General features: G+C 38.0%; 1 protein-coding gene across 2 annotated transcripts in view; it reads right to left on the reverse strand.

Moving 5' to 3' along the window:
• The window catches only part of LOC145986555 (little elongation complex subunit 2-like), a 94,449-nt gene that overhangs the window by 70,123 nt on the left and 3,908 nt on the right, over positions 1 to 20,418 (reverse strand). For both annotated transcript variants that reach the window (XM_083120700.1, XM_083120699.1), the window contains exons 2-3: positions 14,202 to 14,262; positions 2,517 to 2,937 (exon numbers count right to left, since the gene is read on the reverse strand). In XM_083120700.1, the coding sequence (XP_082976826.1) occupies positions 2,517 to 2,937; positions 14,202 to 14,227 (447 nt within the window). In that variant the 5' untranslated portion in view covers positions 14,228 to 14,262. The remainder of the gene's footprint in view (positions 1 to 2,516; positions 2,938 to 14,201; positions 14,263 to 20,418) is intronic.

Consider the following 20,418-nt stretch of genomic DNA (forward strand, 5'->3'; position numbering starts at 1 on the left):
GCTGCTTTCGGGATTGGACAAATCTCCGTCGTTTTCCAACTTGCGGGGAATTTTTCTGTTTTCAAGATTAAATTAAAGAGGGCATGGAGAGGGAACTTGAGTGCCTCTGAGCAACCTTTCATAACGTAGGGGGGGATTATACTGTGCATAATAGTTTATTGTAATTATTATTAATTAATTATTATTTATAGTTAATTTTATTTGTTGCAGGTAAAACATGTTGACTATTGAAGAGCATGTGGAGATTATTCTGCTCTGTGGAAGAGAGGGATACTCCCAGAGAGACATTGCAGCATAATTCAATGAGATGCATCCTGAACGACACCCAGTGTCACAAAGCACAGTGAGCAGACTGCTTGATAAATTCAAGACGACAGGAAGTGTGGCAGATGCACCCAGATATGGATGCCCAAGCACATCAACAGAGGTGGAAGAAACAGTAGTGGTGAAGGTAGTTGCGAGTCAAAAGAAATCAATTCTCCAAACCAGCTTGGAACTGGGTGTTCCTCAAACAAGTATTCAGTGAATCCTAAAAAAGCAAAAGTTTCACCCCTACAGTTGCAGGTGTTGCACCACATGACAGAAGATGATCCAGACCAGCATGTTGAAATGTGCAATTGGCTTCTGGTACAGTTGGAAGAGGGCGAAGAGTTTCTATCCAAAGTTATGTTCTCAGATGAAGCTAACTTTCATGTGAATGGTGAGGCAAACTGACAAAATGTACGCTATTGGTCCGACGAGAATACTCATTGGTTTACCGACAACAAACAACAAGGAGCTGATCGCATCATGGTTTGTGGAAAGACCGAGTCTTCGGCCCTTACTTTTTTGAAGATACTGCGGTACTTGCCAGAGGGCGAGGGTCTCCTGGAGCTCAATGTGGCAATGGACGAGATCTTGCTCAGCCGGTATATGACAAAGAGTAAATGGGACAGCAAGTAGTGGAAACAGCCCTCATCCCCGCAACCCAAGAAAAGCAGACAAGTAGACTTTGTTAGCAAGGTGATGTTCGTGTTTTTCTTTGATCATTGTGGTCCACTTCTCGGTCCACTAAGTTTCTAGTGTATATTTTTATACAATAAATTTTGCCTTCGCCAGCATTTTAATGTTTTATTAACATGGGAACAAGGCTAAACACTGTCACAAAATAGCAGAATAAATCTTACTTTAAAGTGGTTTTTATTTTTATAGTGATGTTTCATTCTCGTTCCCCAGAACTTTTTCAGGTTGACTCCACTCAGATACTTATATGTATAAATACAATCTTACACAGCCAGTTACTGTACAGTACTAAAATATCTCGAAAAAGTTGTTTAGATCTAGAATGAATGTTACTAGATGAATAAGAAAACATTTTTAAAAGTGTATTTCTTCAGCTTGAAAATGGCAAATAGGCCAAAATATGTTACTGAGTTACTCTTATGTTTCTTTCACCTCCTTCCTTACATTATTTTATATACATGAAGTATGATGTAAAATAATATACAAATATATGAAATGATGTAAGGAAAGCAGTGACGTAAACACAAGAGTCGGCCAGTGACAAAAACCTTTTTTGAATTGAATTGAAAAGTCTTTTTATTTACTACAGACTGAGATTCAGCCTTGGGCTGCTCTACCACTTAACTCTGGTGATTAAAAGTTACAATACATATATTTATAATACTGAAATCAAATATATAATATAACATGAATGAATTTAACATAAATGAAAAATAATAACATTTTAAGAGAATACAATGAAAGATACATTAACACATACACACACATGCACACACATACACATGTGTATACACGCAATTTCCAAATCTATTCTAAAATAGCATGCACACAGGTGGAAATATTCGTTGTGTCACATAAGTGTTTGCAAAATACATGGTTTTTACTTTACTTGATTCTTGTTGCTTAGCCGTACGAGCTAATGCTAATTTGTTGTCTTTGCAATAAAAATAATACGACTTGTTCTGTGAAGTTTTTGGGTGTTCTAGCAAAAGAAACATAATCGGGAAGAGCATTCCAAACCTTTGCAGCCCAGAGGGAGAAGGAGCCTTTGAAACTGACAGCAGAGTGGCGGGGAATGTCAATTTGTCGCCGACCTCTGGTTTATTGGTTTCAGGAAGAAATGCATACAAAGGAAATCTGGTATCTGTGGCCAATTTTCACAGAGCTAATATAAAACAAGGGGAAAAAGATTATTTTTTAACAATTTTGTGCTTGTTTCCAGTGATGTTTTACAGAGTACCCAGTATTGTGAGGCAGTATGTGATGACGGACACTTTGAAACATTCGTGGCAAATTGCATTATAAAGTATGGTGTGGGCAGATACAAGTAGATCACACTTTCCCTGGGAAATCAATACATGAACAAAGAAATACTATTTCTCAGATTTTGTCTAATGAGTGGATTACTAACATCATTTGAGCATTACCAGTAAACTACATTGAAAAACTAAAAGAATGAAATATCTTGAAACAGGGAAGTATTGATGAAATGTAACGCAAATCTGAACACTTACCCTATAGACTTGATATGGTTTTTGTTCATGAGGATGTAGATACGACTTTCGAACACATCCAAATTTTTGCATCAGGTGGACATAAGCTCTCTGTTCCTCAGCATTCAGACATGAAAACCTTGGATACTGGCATGGGGGCCGTACATGGGGAATGTACTTCTTCTTTGTTTCATTCACTTTTTGTGTATTAACTTCAGTTTTTTCTTGTTTCTTGGTAGATGCATTCTTCTTCTCTTGTTTCACAGCATTATTGTTCCCTTTATTTGTTACAAATTGCTTTTCTTGGACAGCTTCATCACCTGAGGAATCACTATTCCAAGGTCGGCAGAAACTGTCATGTAATATCTTGTAGGTGGCTGATTTTTCAATAAATGCATCATTGTCAATAAATTCCTTTCTGTTCCTTTGAGATTTTCTGCACCTGTAAAAAAAAAAAAAAAACCATCATCTTGTAAACTAGTTAAATTTTCTCTACTCTACCTAGCACAATTTTTTAAAGGAGACATCATAATACTCATCAAAGTTTTAAGAACATGGGATCAGAAAAACCAGCACTCATTGCATCCTGAAATTGGATGCATATGGTGCAGAAACCAAGTAAGGATAATTCAGATTGGTATTTTTCAGTTTTGCCAATGAGCTTCACCACAAGTGACCTTGGCTTTTCCACTTTCATTTTGTTCTCTGATAAGACCAACTTTTATGTGTTCAGCAAAGTTAATCAACAAAAGATGTGTTACTGATCACCTGAAACAGTGGCGGATCCAGAAGTGGCATTTGGGAGGGGCAAATTTCAGTTTGATACCTCACGCCACTGAGAATCCATTCTAACCTACATTTACACAATTTTGAATAAACAATATACAATACTGTAAACAGGAACAAGTACGTTCTAGAGATTAGCATTTTGAGGAGGGGGGGGGGGGAATGGGGTCAAAGGCTGGAATAGATGGCTATCATTGTACTATCCCAGATAGCACGTAAGTTAACTGCAAGTTAAATCGAATGTCGATTTAACTTGCAGTTAACTTACATGCTATCTGGGATATGTCCAGAAAATAAATGCTTGGTTGATGGTGGCGTTGCAAGCAAAACTTCAAAGATAAAAAAATTTGAGGTCAAATGTGTGACTGAACACACCATTCCCACCTCAAGTTTTTTAAACGAAGATATTCTCTTTTCTGAGAATTGCATTTCACTATTGTATTCCACAAGGATCACCATGGGTGGCAGAAGGTAAAAAATGTACCGGTCTGTACACATCTGAAAGAAAATAAGCTAGAAGAAATTCCCATCGGCAGTAGTGAAACAATTCAAAAACTTACATAATAAGTAAATAAATACCTACAATAGAAGGTGTAGGTGAGTGGTTAGTGTTACGGATTCACGCTCTGAAGGATGCGTGTTCGAGCGTGGTTACAGATTTTTTTTAGTTGCCAATGAGGCACCAACAAGTGTGTGTTCAAATCCGCATTTAGAGTGATGTTTTTTTTAAATCTGTAACCACAGCACATGCATTTTTAATCCATGATTTCAGCTTCTAATTTCGAAAAGCACCTTAGATTTTTCTTCTTAAATAAATAAATAATAAATAACCCATAACTCGAAGGGCCTTGGCCTATCTCCCGACTGCCACCCTCCCTCCCACAATCCTATATATAGGTGTGGAGAACATCAACTGGTAATGGGGTGACATGAGGTCAGCATGTCAAACCCTCAGCCGTTACAGGAGATTTCCTTAATCGGGTTACGCTACTCGCTCGTTTCTCCCCAATTTCCTCATGATGGTGGGTTGCTACCAGTCCTATACACAGGCCAAGAACCCAGGCAGACTCGAACCCATGCCATTCCTCAGTCGGATTCTTATACACAGCTACAGATTTTACAACACAATCATAATGTTAAGATCTGGACTAAATCTGTCAACTCATCTAATATGTTCTCAGCTACTTTTAGTTTTAAACATTGAAATTCTATTCACAACTCAACCAATATTTTTTTTTCAATAAAAACTCGAATTTTTGATGTGGCTGCTAGGAATTTCCACATTAATGTTCCACTGTTTCTTGATGTTGCGTGATATGCAAAGCAAGAACTGTATGTCTCGTTCACATGCCTTTCCACATTTTGTAAGAAGTTTAATATTGAGTAGCTACTCAAAAACCCATTACATTTTTATTAAAAAATAACAGTCGTGGCGATATGTCTAATTAATTCCATCCTAGGTATAACCTTGTTGGCACTGCACTGTAAAAAAAAAACCTGCTTTTAACGATAGGCGAACCCAGGATCATTGGTATGTTGGGAAGCTATCATATTGACTTGACCACAATGTCACATACAAAGCAATTCATTTGTCCACTTAGGCTTCTGTAAAAAAAAAAATATTATACGACTTTATATGGACTCGACAATAAATGCAAGTTTAGATATTTAAGGGAAGTGTAGGGAAGCAGGATCATGCACAGAAAAGCCTGTTTTACCCAGGATAGAATTCAGACACGGAAGTTTGTTCCTTGATTGCTCTCCAATAGGACGTTACCCAAAGGGTCGTAGAAGAGTTTTGTCTTCCTCAGCGTGTAGCATCCACAATACGATATACAATGTCACACCTTGGTTCAATCACATGGATTCACAATCGAAATGTCCGTGCAGTGGAGAGAGGAGTAATTTTGTAAGCAAGGGATGTGTTTGTCGGCCAGGGATGGGGGGGGGGGGGAGGTGATGATATTCTTTCAATTTTTAAGAAACGTTTGTATGTGTATATAAGTGCAGTGATACAAAGTCGATATCTTATTCGCTCACTGGATGTATACAATGCCTAAAACTACATATTTTTTTCAAGGTATAAAACAACATATATCATTTATTATTTTAGTAGAAACTGAAGAAATACCTATAAATGGAAAATTGCTAGAGACATCACTTTTTGGAATGACAGCTTCCCACGAGGCTACTAACAATTACAGCATTAACGTTTGTGTCTGTTTATGGATTTAGAGGCAAGATTTAATAGCATACCTTCATCAGTAAACCCATGATGCACAAGCAAATATTATAGTTACATCAATTCTATGCAAACACTACATTTAAATAACATATTATTTACAATTTTTTATTATTACATTTATGTGGCCACGGTGGCTCAGTCGGTAACGTGTCTGACTACCATGCTAAAGGTCCCGGGTTCGATCCCCAGCCGGTTCAAATCTGGGAACTTTTCTAACGTTGGAAGCGGCCCCGGCGCCCACCCAGCATCGAATAACATGGGTACCTGGGGGAAAACCCTGGGGGGTAAAGGCGGTCAGGGGCATGATGCTGATCACATCACCCACACTCACGACCGGATCAAGAAAGTGTGGGGCCCCCCACACCCCCTATATGCCTTCATGGCATGGTGCTAAGCACAGGGGAACACGTTACCTTTTACCTTTTTTATTATTACATTTACTTTATTCATGTCTCATATTATGGTTTCAACTTTATTAAAGTAGTTTTGTATTGAGCAGTTCCAAAATTATTTGCAATTTCTATTAAAAATAAATATATTTGTCATCAAATATGCAATAAAATTCTTTACAGGCTTACATTAGTTGGCCTTCTATCTTTAAAAAAAACAGTGCTATGGGTAGAATCGAACCGGGGACCCTTCGTGTGGTGAGCAGGTATCATAGTGACCGGACCACACCGTCCTTTTTGATTTATCGCTTATATGCTCCTACCCATGTGTTGAAACCATATTGCACTATTCTATCTACTCTTCATAAAAAGTATATTAAAATTAAATTAGTGTTCCTCGAAACTACGAAACAATGTTTTCTTGTTAACTCTACATATTGTCAACTAGGACATTTAGAATTCGGTCACATACAGGATTGCCCATGTCATGTATGATTCAACAGTCTACCTAAGAAGATTGCGAGCTGAGCATGCGCAGTTCTACGATTGGCAAGATTCGTGATCTCTATCTGAGCCCACAATTCACACAGCGAACGCAAAGGTTTTCTCAGCAGTATGACGTCATCCTTGGTTGTTTTGCAGCATGGTGTCCAAGAATTTGTAAAGGAGGTATATTCAGTGACATATGGGGCGGGCAAAATGGGCGACCGCCCGAGGCCTCGTGTCTCTTGGGGTTGATACAAAAAAAATATGAAATAGAAGTGAGGGGAATAAAGATGGGACAGGCTAATTTTTGTAGGCAATAAAATTAAAACATTCTGTTTTTATCTGGCATTAATTTCTAGTTAAATGTTACAATATGTCAAATCAGGGCTGTAACATACAGGCTCTAAGCGTAAAGGGGCCCGAAAAAATTATTGTCATATTTCTCATTTGTAACATTTTCGCAAAAATTCACAATATATTGTGTGGACATTTTTATCAATTTATTCATTTCTCGAATAAAAAGCAATTTGTCTAGTCTTTTCTTCTTTCTCTTGACCTTGCGCTCCCGATTTTAATATGTTAACATTAAAGCACCTCCAACTGGCACAAAGCAAGTGCGAGGCATTTCAATGTTTGGGTCCTTTGCAACTCAAGAAGGCAATGGATAATATAAGCAGTTCTTACTTCCTTCCTACAGCTTCATATTTCAGCTCCCGGAAAACAAAGAAAGACATTAGAGTGAGTGAAATTATGAAATATAATTTTCTTCAATAATTTATTATATAAATATGATAATTTTCTAACGTATCTCTGAAGATTTTGAATCGAGTCACATTGAAATTTCAAATTTAAAACAGGTTGGGGACTCGTATTCTCATCTCGAACAGGACCTCACGATATGTTGGTATGCCATTGGGTATATGGGTTGTCATTGTTCTTCTATTTTATTTAAAAACAATCAATTTTACATCACAGGGTGGTACTCAAAGGGTTAAGATTTTCGATAATATCTCTCTGTCCACCCCATTGCCACCTGTAAGAAGTAATTTAGTATTGGAGAAACTACACGAAAAATACATCCTAAGTGGCATCGATGAGGAATTAGATTTATCATATTTTGCTTCTTATAAATGTCGACAATACACTAATTCTACTTAACAAAAAAAATAATCGGCTCTAAAAGAGATTCGAACCTGCGATCTTCAGACAACTGGGCCAGGCCTTAACCACTACAACAAACTAACTTGAAATGTTGTCTTAAGGATCGTCAGCAATCTTGCAAACTTTGCTAACATACACTAGTTTACAGGCATGGAGCGTCCATGTAAGCCGGGCTTACACCTTATTCCTGTTTGTTAGATTCCAACACTTCAGCACCAGGGGTCACATGGGAACTCCCGCCTTCTGCTTGCGGAAAGTTGTAAGCCGTCTGAATGTTGCCTTAAAAAATTCTGACTGCGAAGGAGCAGTGCCTACCGTATCTGGATGGAGAAGAGCAAGGAATATAGGGAGAAGAGCGGGCCAAACCCTAGGTTTGTAAACCTACGGCAACAGGCTTACAGCAGCATTGCAAACCTCATGTTTAGAAAAAGTGTTGTTCATGGACGTCCGCAGTATTTCTTTCCACCAGGGAGGATTAAGCAGAGTATTTTTTTTTCAGGGGTTGGGGTAAACTAGGTATATTTCCCTTCTGAAAATATACTAATTCAATTTGAAGTTCTGCAACGCCCTTACAATAATTAACAATTTGATGTGACTGAAATAAAATTGTATGTGTGAAAATGGTTGACATTCATTTTTCAGGAAGTGTCTCCTTGCCTTGCCCCTTCTGGACATTCATGGTGTCCTTTAAACTCCGAAATTATGCTACATACTACTAAATTCTTGTGATTTTCATATTATTAATATTAATTTTTAACAAAAACATAAATATAAATTCGAATGGTTCAACCAACGGCATGGGTTCGACGTTATATGTGAAAAGTTTGAGAAAATTCAACCACAACGAAAAGTGACCCTCTTGTTTTATTTATATCTCCAACTTACAAACGACTTTTTAAACTTGTGCGAGATTTAGCACCATTATGCTTGAGTTGGCTTCACTAATAACGTGCCAGTGAGACACAGGTCCTGCAAGAGGAGGGGTTCCAGCGTTGTTGGGTATGAATGGTTGACTGCAAAGGAAATTTGAGCCAGTGGTGCTTCAAGAAGGTTTTTTCCAGGAACAGAGAATTCTGAAGCAAAAATCTAATAGGAAGGGGAAAAAGGAGAAACCTAAAAATGAGCGGGATACGGGAAAACTAGATACACATTGATGTGCTAAATTCTTGTTTCTGTTTTTAGCTTATAGGAGAGCATAAACATCAGAAATATTAAGATCTCTGTTCTCCGTTTATGTATGAACTCAGCTGGTAATAATTGTGCTAAAAAGTGCAAAAATAAATAAATAAATAAATGTTAATGAAAGCTGAAGATTGAACCAATTTTACAAATCTCATGTCAAATGTGAACCAAATATTATTAATTACGTAGTCCGTGATTCAAACACTCTTCGAACAGCGTTCGAAAAGCCTGTTTATGATCTTTTAGGTGCTAGATTTGCTTTTACAGTATCCTAAGAAAGCACTTACATCTCCTTTGATAGAAATTTCTGGATATGTCCCTACAATTAGTGAGCATTTCTTTTATAATTAATATTGTATTTTCTTTACTAAATATAGGGAATTTTAAGGCAAGAGAGGGAATTTATTTATATCCGAAAGGGATAGTCCCCTCACAGTCCGAAAGATCACTGCTTTGAGCAGTGACCAATTTTGAATCTGGTTTCTTTTTGTTTCCCCGTTCTTGTTGTCGAGGTATTACTTTTGCGAATTCCATCTATTGAAAGCGGACTGTCGGCCCTGTGCTGTTGTGTGATAGTGAAGTGCATTATGGAATAAAATGAGTGTGATTGTGAGGTGGGGTGGAGAACTTGTTGAAGACGCCGTTATCCAGCAAGGATTTTGCTGCCAAGAAGGAACTTGAGGATGTAGGTAGGCCCATCCCTTCCTTCTTCAGCAGGCATAGTAACAGAAACGAAAAATAAAGTGCGCCGATTTTGTGATTCAGGGTACGAAGCTGATACTTGGTTACACGGTTGTGAAAAGTATTCAGCACTTTTCTGTTTCCTTCTGTTTTCGTTTCTTTATTATTATTATTATTCATTTTATCTAACTTTGCATATTTTTTCTCGTTACGTTACTCACTGTGATAGGAATAAGACTGACTTAATTATCAGTTGAAATGTAGGATACATAGCCTAGCAAAGAAACCACCAATCCCAGGGACATATCCGGAATTTTTAATTTGGTGAAAAATTCCAGGGAAGTGTTCTGAAAAAATACGGGGGAAGGGGGGTCAATGTGTGTGGATAAATCACTAACAACGTCAGCCCAAAAATAAGCACAACGGGAAATAACCATCATCATGAGAGGCTTACACTGTTGGAAAGGTCACGCTCCGCCACTGCCAGTTTATTTTTATAAGCTGGAATAGACTTAAAGTCTGCAACTCAGAACTAGACTTCTGTGGCAACTTCTGTGACAAATCTCACGTACTGTAAAGGTGAAGTGGCATTGTTACATGTTGCAAATAATTTTTCATCCCATCGTTAGTTCCAGATTTGGCCACAGCCACTGAGCATTTAGTTTGTGGACATATAGTACATGTAATTACCATAATTCCTCCCATTGTCACGGTAAACTGAACAATCAAGATATGGGAAGAAATGTGAAAAACAAAGCAAACAAAAAAATCTGTAGGGTTCGATCCCCTTTTGCATCACCTTGCAGAGTGGTTTGGATCCAAATTTAAACTGTAGGTCCATTTCCAATTTGCATATAATGATTAAACTTGCATTAAATCAAACTTAAAAGAAATTTTCACGAGCCTGCTAAACTTGGTGACAAAAGACAGAACATTTGAGTATTCAAAAATATTAGGCATAATAATATATCCAAACTCTGGCAGTTGGGAAAGGTGATATCTGTGCCTGCCTTGAAATCAGTAACTGATATCAGGATAGTAAAATGCAAGGACATCAATATGTTCCTTTTTAAGAGTTCCCATCACTCTTGATTTGTGAAGAAAACATTGTTCAATTTGAACATGAAACTTCAGATTTAAAATCCACTGGCTTCCATGAAAGGATATACATGCAAAGGGCAGATGGTGTTAAAGAGGTTTGAATTCTTCTCAGGAGAAGTGATAGAGATGTAAGAGGTGCTTACTAGTGTTGGGCAATATATCATCCAGACGATATATCTTGATATTGACAAAATATCATCCAGGCGATATCAACTAGATGATATTTCATCACGATATTTTGGTGATATATATCATGTCAGCGATATATTGTCAAGTTATTTTGGTGATTTGTATTGTGTCAGTGATATATTGTCAATATATTGTCACAATATTTTAGCAATATAAAATATTGTATCGTCATCGTTTGTGACGATATATTGCAATACCAAATTTCCTATATCACCCATCCCTAGTGTTTACTCAACTTTCTTTCTCACAACACACCCTTAAGCTAGCAAGGTTTTTTTGATGAGTTCATGTTTTAAGTCCACTTTATGCACAGTAAGGTTAATCTGGAATGGACCTACAGTTTAAAGTTAGATCCAAACCACTATGTGCTTCCACCAGGTGTTGAACCTGGGATCCCTTGATTACAAGACGATGACGCTAGGGTCATTCCATGTCAAATCTACCAATTTTTTAAAAATTGGTTGCATGACCATTTTAGAAAAAATTCATTTTTAGTACATACGTTTGTATATGTTTCTAAATATCAAATCCAATGTTCAAAAAAAATATTGTCTTTAGTTCTCCTGGGGCAGCCATTTTTCCAACATGGCGCATGGCTTTTTTTTGCTCATGTAGCACTTTTCAGAAACCTTAATATCTCAAAACCCACTAGAGCTAGAGCCCTGAAACAAAATTCATTTTGTAGCTAATGAAGTATACTTCCTATGGTATTCAGGTATGTTTTGCTTGAAATTGCATCGTAAGTACGAAAATTATGGTGGAAAATGGGGTAACAAACGTTAAAAAATTGCATTTTTAAGCCCGATTTTTTTTTAATGAAAGGGTTTAGTCTAAGGCTTGATTTTTTTTCATGTGTAGACCTACCTGCAGGGTGTCTGTAAATAAAATATCAGTGCTCAGAAATGCACCCCTTTTTTACAGCATGGGCTCAAACATGGCCGTTCATTGAATTTTGACAGTTTTTGGGGTTAAATGAGATGGGTCCCCTTTAAAAATTCTGAAATTTAGCACATAGGAAGCCCTTCATGAACCTAACTCACAGTAAAAATCTCAACTTTTATATTCAACTCGTTTTGGTCAATATGAGGTAACGTATGTCACCTAATTTCTGATGTTGCAAAGTAAGGTTAAAATATATCCCATACTTAAAATAATGAAGTCTTTTCTTTTTCTTTTTTAACCTTACTTTGCAACATCAGAAATTAGAAAAAATCAAACCTTAGACTAAACCCCTTCATTAAAAAAAGCAGGCTTAAAAATGCAATTTTTTTACTATCGTTACCCCATTTACCACCATAATTTTCGTACTTACGATGCAATTTCAAGCAAAACCTTCCTGAATATCATAGGAAGTATACCTCATTAGCTACAAAACAAATTTTGTTTCAGGTCTATAGCTCTAATGGTTTTTGAGATATTAAGGTTTCTGAAAAGTGCTACATGAGCAAAAAAAGCCATGCGCCATGTTGGAAAAATGGCTGCCCCAGGAGAACTAAAGACAATATTTTTTTTTGAACATGGGTTTTGATATCTAGAAACATGTACAAACGTATGTACTAAAAATGAAATTTTGTCTAAAATGGTCATGCAACCACCATTGGATGGTTTGGCATGGAATGACCCGCTACCACTGCACCATCAGGGAGGCATTTAAGCTAGCAAGTCTCTTCCATCTGAAATTATAGCCAGGAAAACCATATGTGGTGTTTCTCACACTATTAGAATGGGCAGACACTTTCGAGACACCCAAACACTTAAGGCATTATATTACTCATTAGTACGTTCAAAACTTGAATTCGGGTCTGTTGTATGGAACACTGACAGTATAGTAGAGACTACAAAAATAGAGCGAGTACAATCAAAAATGTTATGTTATATGAAGTATAAAGTTGAAGGTATTTATCCCAGTTTTGATTCGTACAGTAATCTAATAGAGGAGCTTCGAATACACAGGCTTGATGATCGAAGGACAGTCCGCGACCTGCTGCTGCTCTGGAAAATATATAATGGAAAACTTCGCTCTCTTCTTTGGATCACACAATTTAAATTACACGTTCCTAAGAATCAGACACGATCCAATCATCAAACCTTTTTTGTGAATAGAGTGCGAACAAACATTGTCAAGAAATCCCCTATCTGGAGAATGAGTGTTCTCTACAATGCCTTAGAAAAGCGTAACAAAAATATTGATTTGTTCTCTATGCCATATATACAATTTAAAAACAGTGTAATGAAAACAATATCAAATAACGGACACTGAAGCATGCATGAAAACCTGTATCTCTGAATTCTCTAACTGGGCACAAGCCTGTTGAGTTCATTAATGGAAATAAATAAATAAGTGCTTATGCATCCGAAGTAATTTCAAATGTGTATGCTGCACTGTGTCATGGAGGAACATAAGTGGGAGTAAGTTTCTCACATTCTCAATCTCAGCCATATTAGAGTTGATGTGATCAGCACCACATCCTAAATAACCACCTTTGACTCTCCCCCAATTTCACCAAGGTACCCATTCATTAGAGGTCGGGTGAGCCACAGAGCTGTGACTTCAGGGTCATTGTTCGAAAAATTCCCACCTGATATCAAGCACCCAATGGATATAACTCAGGGTTTCGTGTGGTAGTCAGATGCCTAGCTGTCTCGAGCACAGTGGTTCCTTCTCAAAATGAGAAACAACAGTATTCCCTACATTAAGCCAGCTGAACAAATCATTAGTATTCATTAGGAAGAGATGCTACTGAGATGAGGTTACGACAAAACTAAGGGTTTCACTTCATCTCATATGTGAGGAGGTCTGTCTCATTCACAATTTCTCAATTACATCTTGATTCATAAACATTCCATCCTGTTCTCGTCTTGACTTATATAGTATGTATAAGCAACATTCATTCCATGTCAAATCAACAAGTTCCTCAATCTTACATCTATTCATTTGTTTTAAATTTGGCATACTGAAAGGGCCACCTGAAGCAGGAAATTATGCAAAGTTGCAGATCCATATCTTTTGTATTTCAGAAACTACAGGGGTGTAAAATGTGTGATTTTCACCATTTTTTCAACATCTTGTAAACTTTAAATTGCAATATTTCGGCAATCAGAGCACCCATACACGTGGTATGGATGGCGTTGGAAAGGTCTTGAAGGGCTCTTTCATACTAGATATTGCAGGGCTTAAAGTCAATTGTGTATGAAGAAAAGATGACATCACTTCATCATTTGCTATGAAGAATCACAGGTGCTTGCAAAGAAATAACCCCTGATGTCCTACATGTCCTCAATTAAGGGGTTGTTTTTCTGAATGTGGTAAACGGAAAGACGGTTGGTACTTTCAATACATACTTTTACCTATACTATATAACTTATGAGACCCTGCACATTCTCGAGTTACATACAGCCTACAAAACTTTGCTCAGCAGCCATAATATTTCATTATATAATTTAAATAGCAGGGCTAAGTGAAGAACACAAAGTAATATAGCTTACCAGTTTATCTGCAAAAATTCTTCCATTATTTTCTTTTGCAATTACATTCCACATCAAAGACCTGAAAGAAATAGAAACACTAGAAACAAAATATGTTACAGAGAGATTTACATATAAAAAAAATGTTTGTATGAAAATTTGATTACAATTAAATATAACGTGTAATTTAAAACTCTGGTTTTCTTTGCATATCCTAGATGGCCAACATATAATTAGTTTGTCTTAGTTTTGTACAGTGAGTATCTAAATATGCTGATTTCTTTGGTTATTAAACTATTCATGTTCTTCGCAGAACACTTACCATTCCTATCGGATCAGTAGAATATTGGTTATTTGGTATTGCTGCATCACATGGTGCCTGAAAGGTACTTATTGTACCTGGCGTCCCTGATTACAAGGTAACGATGTTACCAGTCAGGCACGTATCCAGAGGAAGGGGGGCTTAGGGGGCTTGAACCTCCCGAAAGTTTTAGGTTTACACTAGATAAAATGAGGTTTTTGGTTTCTTGTGGTGTGAAATAAAATAATGTGACAATAATTTAAGGAGAGAAATAATTATCGAGGCAAGATGGAGAATGTTCCGTAACCCTGTTATTGATAATAGCACGTATCCAAGATGGGGCACAGGGGGCTCGACCCTATCCCCAGAAAATTGTTCAGTTTACTTTAGATAAAATTAGGTTTTTGGCTTCTTGAATAATGTGAAAGTAATTTAAGGAGAGAAATAATTATTGAGGCAAGACGGAGAATGTTTTATACCCCTGTTATTGTTAATAGCATGTATCCAAGGTGGGGATGAGGTGGCTCGAGCCCCCCTCAGGAAATTTTTCAATTTACACTAGATAAAATTAGATTTTTGGCATCTTGAATAATGTGAAGATAATAAATTTATAAATCTGAGAGAAATAATTATCGAGACAAGACTGAGAATCAGGAGGCTCGAGCTCCCCTTCAGCAACTTTTTCTGTTTAGATTAGATAAAATTAGGATTTTGGCTTCTTGAATAATGTGATGATAATTTGAGAGAAATAATTATCGAGACAAGACGGAGAATGTTCTATAACCCTGTTATTGTTAATAGCAAGTATCTAAGGTGGGGTTGAGGTGGCTCGAGCCCCCTCCCCCAGGATGTTTTTTTTATTTTTAACTAGATAAAATTAGGTTTTTGGCTTTTTGAATAATGTGACGATGATTTAAGGAAATAGACAATTATCGAGGCAAGACAGAGAATGTTCTATAACCATGTTGTTGATAATATTGCACGTAAACTTTTCTTGCGCTTTCGGTGTTGTCGCAGCGCACTTGAACACTCTGTAGAGATTTGTCAGCATTTGGAAGCTGCACAACAAAGGTAGCACCGCACGTAGGGCGGTTCGTTGTAATTTCTAATCTCTGGAAGGCGGGAGAGGGTACGTTCTTGAATGAGAGAAGGAGTCAACTACTGGCAATATTAACGAATCGTTTTATCTGCGGAACGTTCTAGAATATAATGATATAAATACGCGGATTCAATTTTTCGGTTGATCTTACAAAGAATCGGTTAATGAGATTTCAGAGGTAAGTGTGACAATTCATACAGTCGATTAGTGATCAGTCAGCGTCCTCTGGTTGCTTTGTAAGATATAGTGATTCGAAAATGAAGACATTGACGACAGCAGAACTTCCGGGGCCTCAGTGTAGTGCTAGTTTGGGTCGAGGGCCGAAGAGATGAAAGGTCTCTCTCTAAAGTGAATATTTCAGCAATACCGGATATTGGAGTGGTTTATTAAAACAGAAAAAGCTGCATAGATCAACTGAAAATCAAAGTTTTAAGTGATGATTTAGTTTTGCCAGAACTAAATTTCATATATGCAGTCCGAGAATTTCATGGTATAAAAAAATACTTTTGTTTAAGCCTACTGGGTTCGAAACACATTCAAACACTTAACTACCATAAAGAGACACCCGAAAATTTTATGAATGTCGAGAAGAGAAAGCAAGAAGATGTTGCATATGTAGACATTTTAGGCGGAAATTGCAGGCTCTACCAGGACCCGAATCAGGGCTCTACCAACTGAGCCACCTAGCCATCCTTTACTTCAACAGATTTTTCGTTAAAATGTCTACATAGTACATGTCCTGTGTATATCAACTCGTAAGGTGCTGCCTGTATAGTGAACAAGCACAGAAAATATAGGAGAGAGAAGAAAACTGAGGAGCATTCCCACCGGTTGAGGATTTTTTTTTCTGTGGTCAACAAGAGCTACTACTTTGAGGTGACAATGACAGTGATCTAATAAGGGAGATTTCACACCGTGTCGCCTGAGGATTTCACAATTCGAAATTAGGTTTGTTCGGCCTTTTGTGTCGCTACGGTGTGAAACGTTGCTGTTGATTGGCCCATTCCAATCGACATGTATCGCGTGTCCCTTCGGTCTGAAACCTTCCTAAGTCTTGAAAATCCAAGTCACAAGGATGGAAAATTAGGGCCTTGTTAAGGTTAGGTGTGAAAGCAGGTAGACGACAGCACCCTAAAGGATCATATCCAAACCTGCAGGAAGAACGCATCTTACTTCAATACGGAATGATAAAAACTTCTGGTGAGTTGATTTTTAAAAACGTGTCCGAGATAAAGTGGCGTGCCCAGGATTTTCGGAAGGGAGAGGGGTTACGCATACTATTTTTGGTAGTCAGTCCTAATTTTGCCATTTTTTCCTGTCTTTGACGTTCTTTTTTTTTTTTTTTTTTTAAGGAATACTGGATCAAATGAGGTTATGACCTCACCAACCCTCACTTGGGCACGTCACTGGAGATAAATGAATAAGCATTTGATCATACTGGGAGACGAAACATTAGATGTGATGGGAACGGAAGGGTTTTCATTGTGCATTAATTGTTTCGTGATCCACCTGTATTCCAGAAGACTTCCTTTGTTTCGTGCCGTTATATGACAAGACAGTGGAAACTGACAGGCATTTTTGAACATTTGTGAGTGCTAAGGCCTGAATCTGAACAATTTGGTAGGTTTCGGCTTTTATAAGAGCTGCAAACATGGGAGGACAAGACACGTTAGTGGTGTTCAGGCTCGAATCAGAGAGAAATATTCGAGAGCCGTCTGCGTCCAGTTTGCAGCCCACAATTTAAATCTCGTGTTGTCGAGTGGATTGTACATCCTGTGCATGTGTAACAGCTTCGTAAAAACACTCAAAGACACCATAGATGTTTTTATGCCTGATGAGATGAAATGGACAAACACACATACTGAGATGGTTCCGGCACACAATGTTAATGCATGGAAACAGAGGAGTCGAGTAGTAAAGGTCAATGGTTCGTGGGGCTAGCGCCAATCAGGGTGGCGACAGACCTGGAAAACCGGGAAAAGTCAGGGAATTTGAGGTGTCAAAAAAAGTCAGGGAATTTCGCCTTTTTTAATTTTTTTTTTAATATCCTTATGGAACTCTGCACGGGAACAGGAAATCTCGTTCGTAAGTTTCAGCCTCAACTTTTTGGCCCCTTTTATGCACACCATGGCGCCAGAAACCAGTGATGGCAGGAGGAGAGAGAGAGAGAGAGAGATAGAGAGAGATAGAGATAGATAGATTTCTCTCGCCCGGGCTTGTCGGCGGGAATTTTAAATTCGAACACTCTTTGAAGGAAAATTGCTATAACTCGGGCACTATGGGAGCAATCTACTTCGGATAACTTTTGTTTTGCAGCTAAAACATCAGAGCATGCAACCGTGTACAATTGAGAACGCCGAACCGAGTAAGGGGGGTTTGGGGGGCACGACCCCCGAATTTCAATGGGAAAAAACATAAAAGTCTGGAGTTTCCTCAAGAGAGTGAAACATGTTTCATGTTCTTGGGTGCCATACAAGTTGAATAATAAGCCAAAATGTGTTTTTTTTATTACGAAAAATAGGTAATTTGCATTTTTGGAGGTAAATTGTTAAAAATCGGGCACTATGGGAGCAATCTACTTCGGATAAGTTTTGTTTGTCAGATAGAGCATCAGAGCATGCAACCGTGTATAATTCAGAACGCCGGACCGAGGAAGGGGGCTTGGGTGCGCGACACTCCAATTTCAATGAAAAAAAAACAACATAAAAATCTGGAGTTTGCCTCCTCTTCTCCCGCTATTTTGGAGAGAAGGCGCAAACCTTAGTATTCTCTTCAAAAAATGGACGTTTCCAGAGAGAATGAAACATGTTTCATGTTCTTTGGTGCAATACAAGTTGAATAATAAGCCAAAATGTTAAACTCTGTTTTTTACTAAAAAATAGGTAATTTGCATATTACTCAGGAAATTGTTATAACTCGGGCACTATGGGAGCAATCTACTTCGGATAAGTTTTGTTTTGCAGCTAAAACATCAGAGCATGCCACAGTGAACAATTCAGAACGCCGTACCGAGGAAGGAGATTTGGGGGGTGCAGCCCCCGAATTTCAATGAAAAAACTATAAAAATCTTAGAGTTTGCCCCTTCTTCTCCCGCTTCTCATGTTCCTGGGTGCCATAAAAGTTGAATAATGAGCCAAAATGTGAAACTCTGTTCGGAAATGTGGCATGGATATGTTGCGGGGAGAAAGGGGAGGTTGGTCATCAGTGTGAATTTCCCAGGCTTGCTCCAGACCTGTGTCAGAGTTTCCACCCAAATATAAGAGTATGAAGTTCCGAAAAGCATATCTATTTCATAATCAGCACCATGATACCATATGGTATCATCGGGCCAGTACGACCTTACTCTGATGATACGTTATCATCGGGGGAGTAAAAGTTAAGCCTCTAAATATTACATGGAAAATGCATTGAATTATCATTTTTTTCTTGTCTGTATAGGAGTAGTAAGGGGACTTGTCAAGAGATGGAGGGGATAAGAGCAGGTGGCGCCGTCCGATAGTTGTTGGACGTCTACTAAGGCATTTTCTTGGGCAAACTGAAGGAACATTGAAAGAAATAGGTTCTTTTGATACATACATTTTTTGTCGAATATCACCACCCGACAAAGTATCTCACTACAACATGCGACAGAAATAGCATTGACTGCAACATCCAACAAAAATTTCATGCATAAACAAGACGAGCTTTAGACTGCAAATATGCTGCTGGAATTTTATTACTCTTCTGACTCACTGCACCTTCTTTAAAGTATCAGTGCTTACGAAGGTCTTCTTTCATCATCCTGATGTATTACTGGTTTCGCACAAGTTAACATAGGCTACATACGTTATACGTTTACAATGACATTGCACTATTCTTAGATATCAAGAAGAATCCAACCAAACCGGATATATTTTGAATACTATCACGAAAAAGTGAAACATAAATCTGCATTGGTTAACATTATAAAAATTGGCAAGTGCATGCTCCCAACCTCAAATTTACTGCAACACTAGTATTGCAATGAAATTAACGCCACCCTCTGTCCTGTCTGTTAGTAGGGACATTGATTTTTCGTAAACGCCAAAACCGTGAAAAATGGTAATTGCTGCGAAGTTATGTTTAGGAATGTGCAGTGATGTCTGGACACATTTTTCGCCCGTTAGAAATATCGAAATAATGCGTATTTGGCATAAAATGCAAATTTTTGGCATTTTTAGCGATTTTTTTTAAAAGAAATGTCCTAAAACAATGAAAAATTCCATGAAATCCAACATGCTTGTTGTTTGTAGGCCATGTTTGTGTACATAGAACATGCAAGTTTTCCAACATTTTATTCAAGAGTAAACTATAGAGTTATACGTACATGGAATAATTCCGACAGCCACATTAAATCATGTAAAAGTGGCAGGGTTCTAACAGGAGATCGAGTGTGTATCTACCGTCACACGGGAGCAGCATCTTCAATATTTTTCGCATGAGATATGTTTTGAATTACCAAGCTAAGTGTGCACCATCGGCATTTGTCGAGCGAGTAACAATGGAGCTCAGTCGTTAGGGCATCTGACTAATATGCGAGAGACCCGGGGTCGATCGCCTGCGGGGGAGAACCGGGATGTTTTCCACCTATTCAAACTGCTCCAGCACCACCCAGCATCATATGAAGCTGGTACCTTGAGGAAACTTTGAGGGATAAAGGTAGCCAGGAGCATGGTGCTGATCACATCACCCCCACCTTCAGCCGTGATCAAGAAAGTGTGGGGCCCTAACTCCAAACCCCTATACACCTTCATGGAAAAGTGCAGGGGAGCACTTTACTTTTACTTCCTCAAAAATCTGTTCCAACATATCAAACTGTC

This window comes from Lepisma saccharinum, chromosome 4 (assembly GCF_977018435.1).
Source record: "Lepisma saccharinum chromosome 4, izLepSacc3.1, whole genome shotgun sequence".
Lineage (NCBI taxonomy): Eukaryota > Metazoa > Arthropoda > Insecta > Zygentoma > Lepismatidae > Lepisma > Lepisma saccharinum.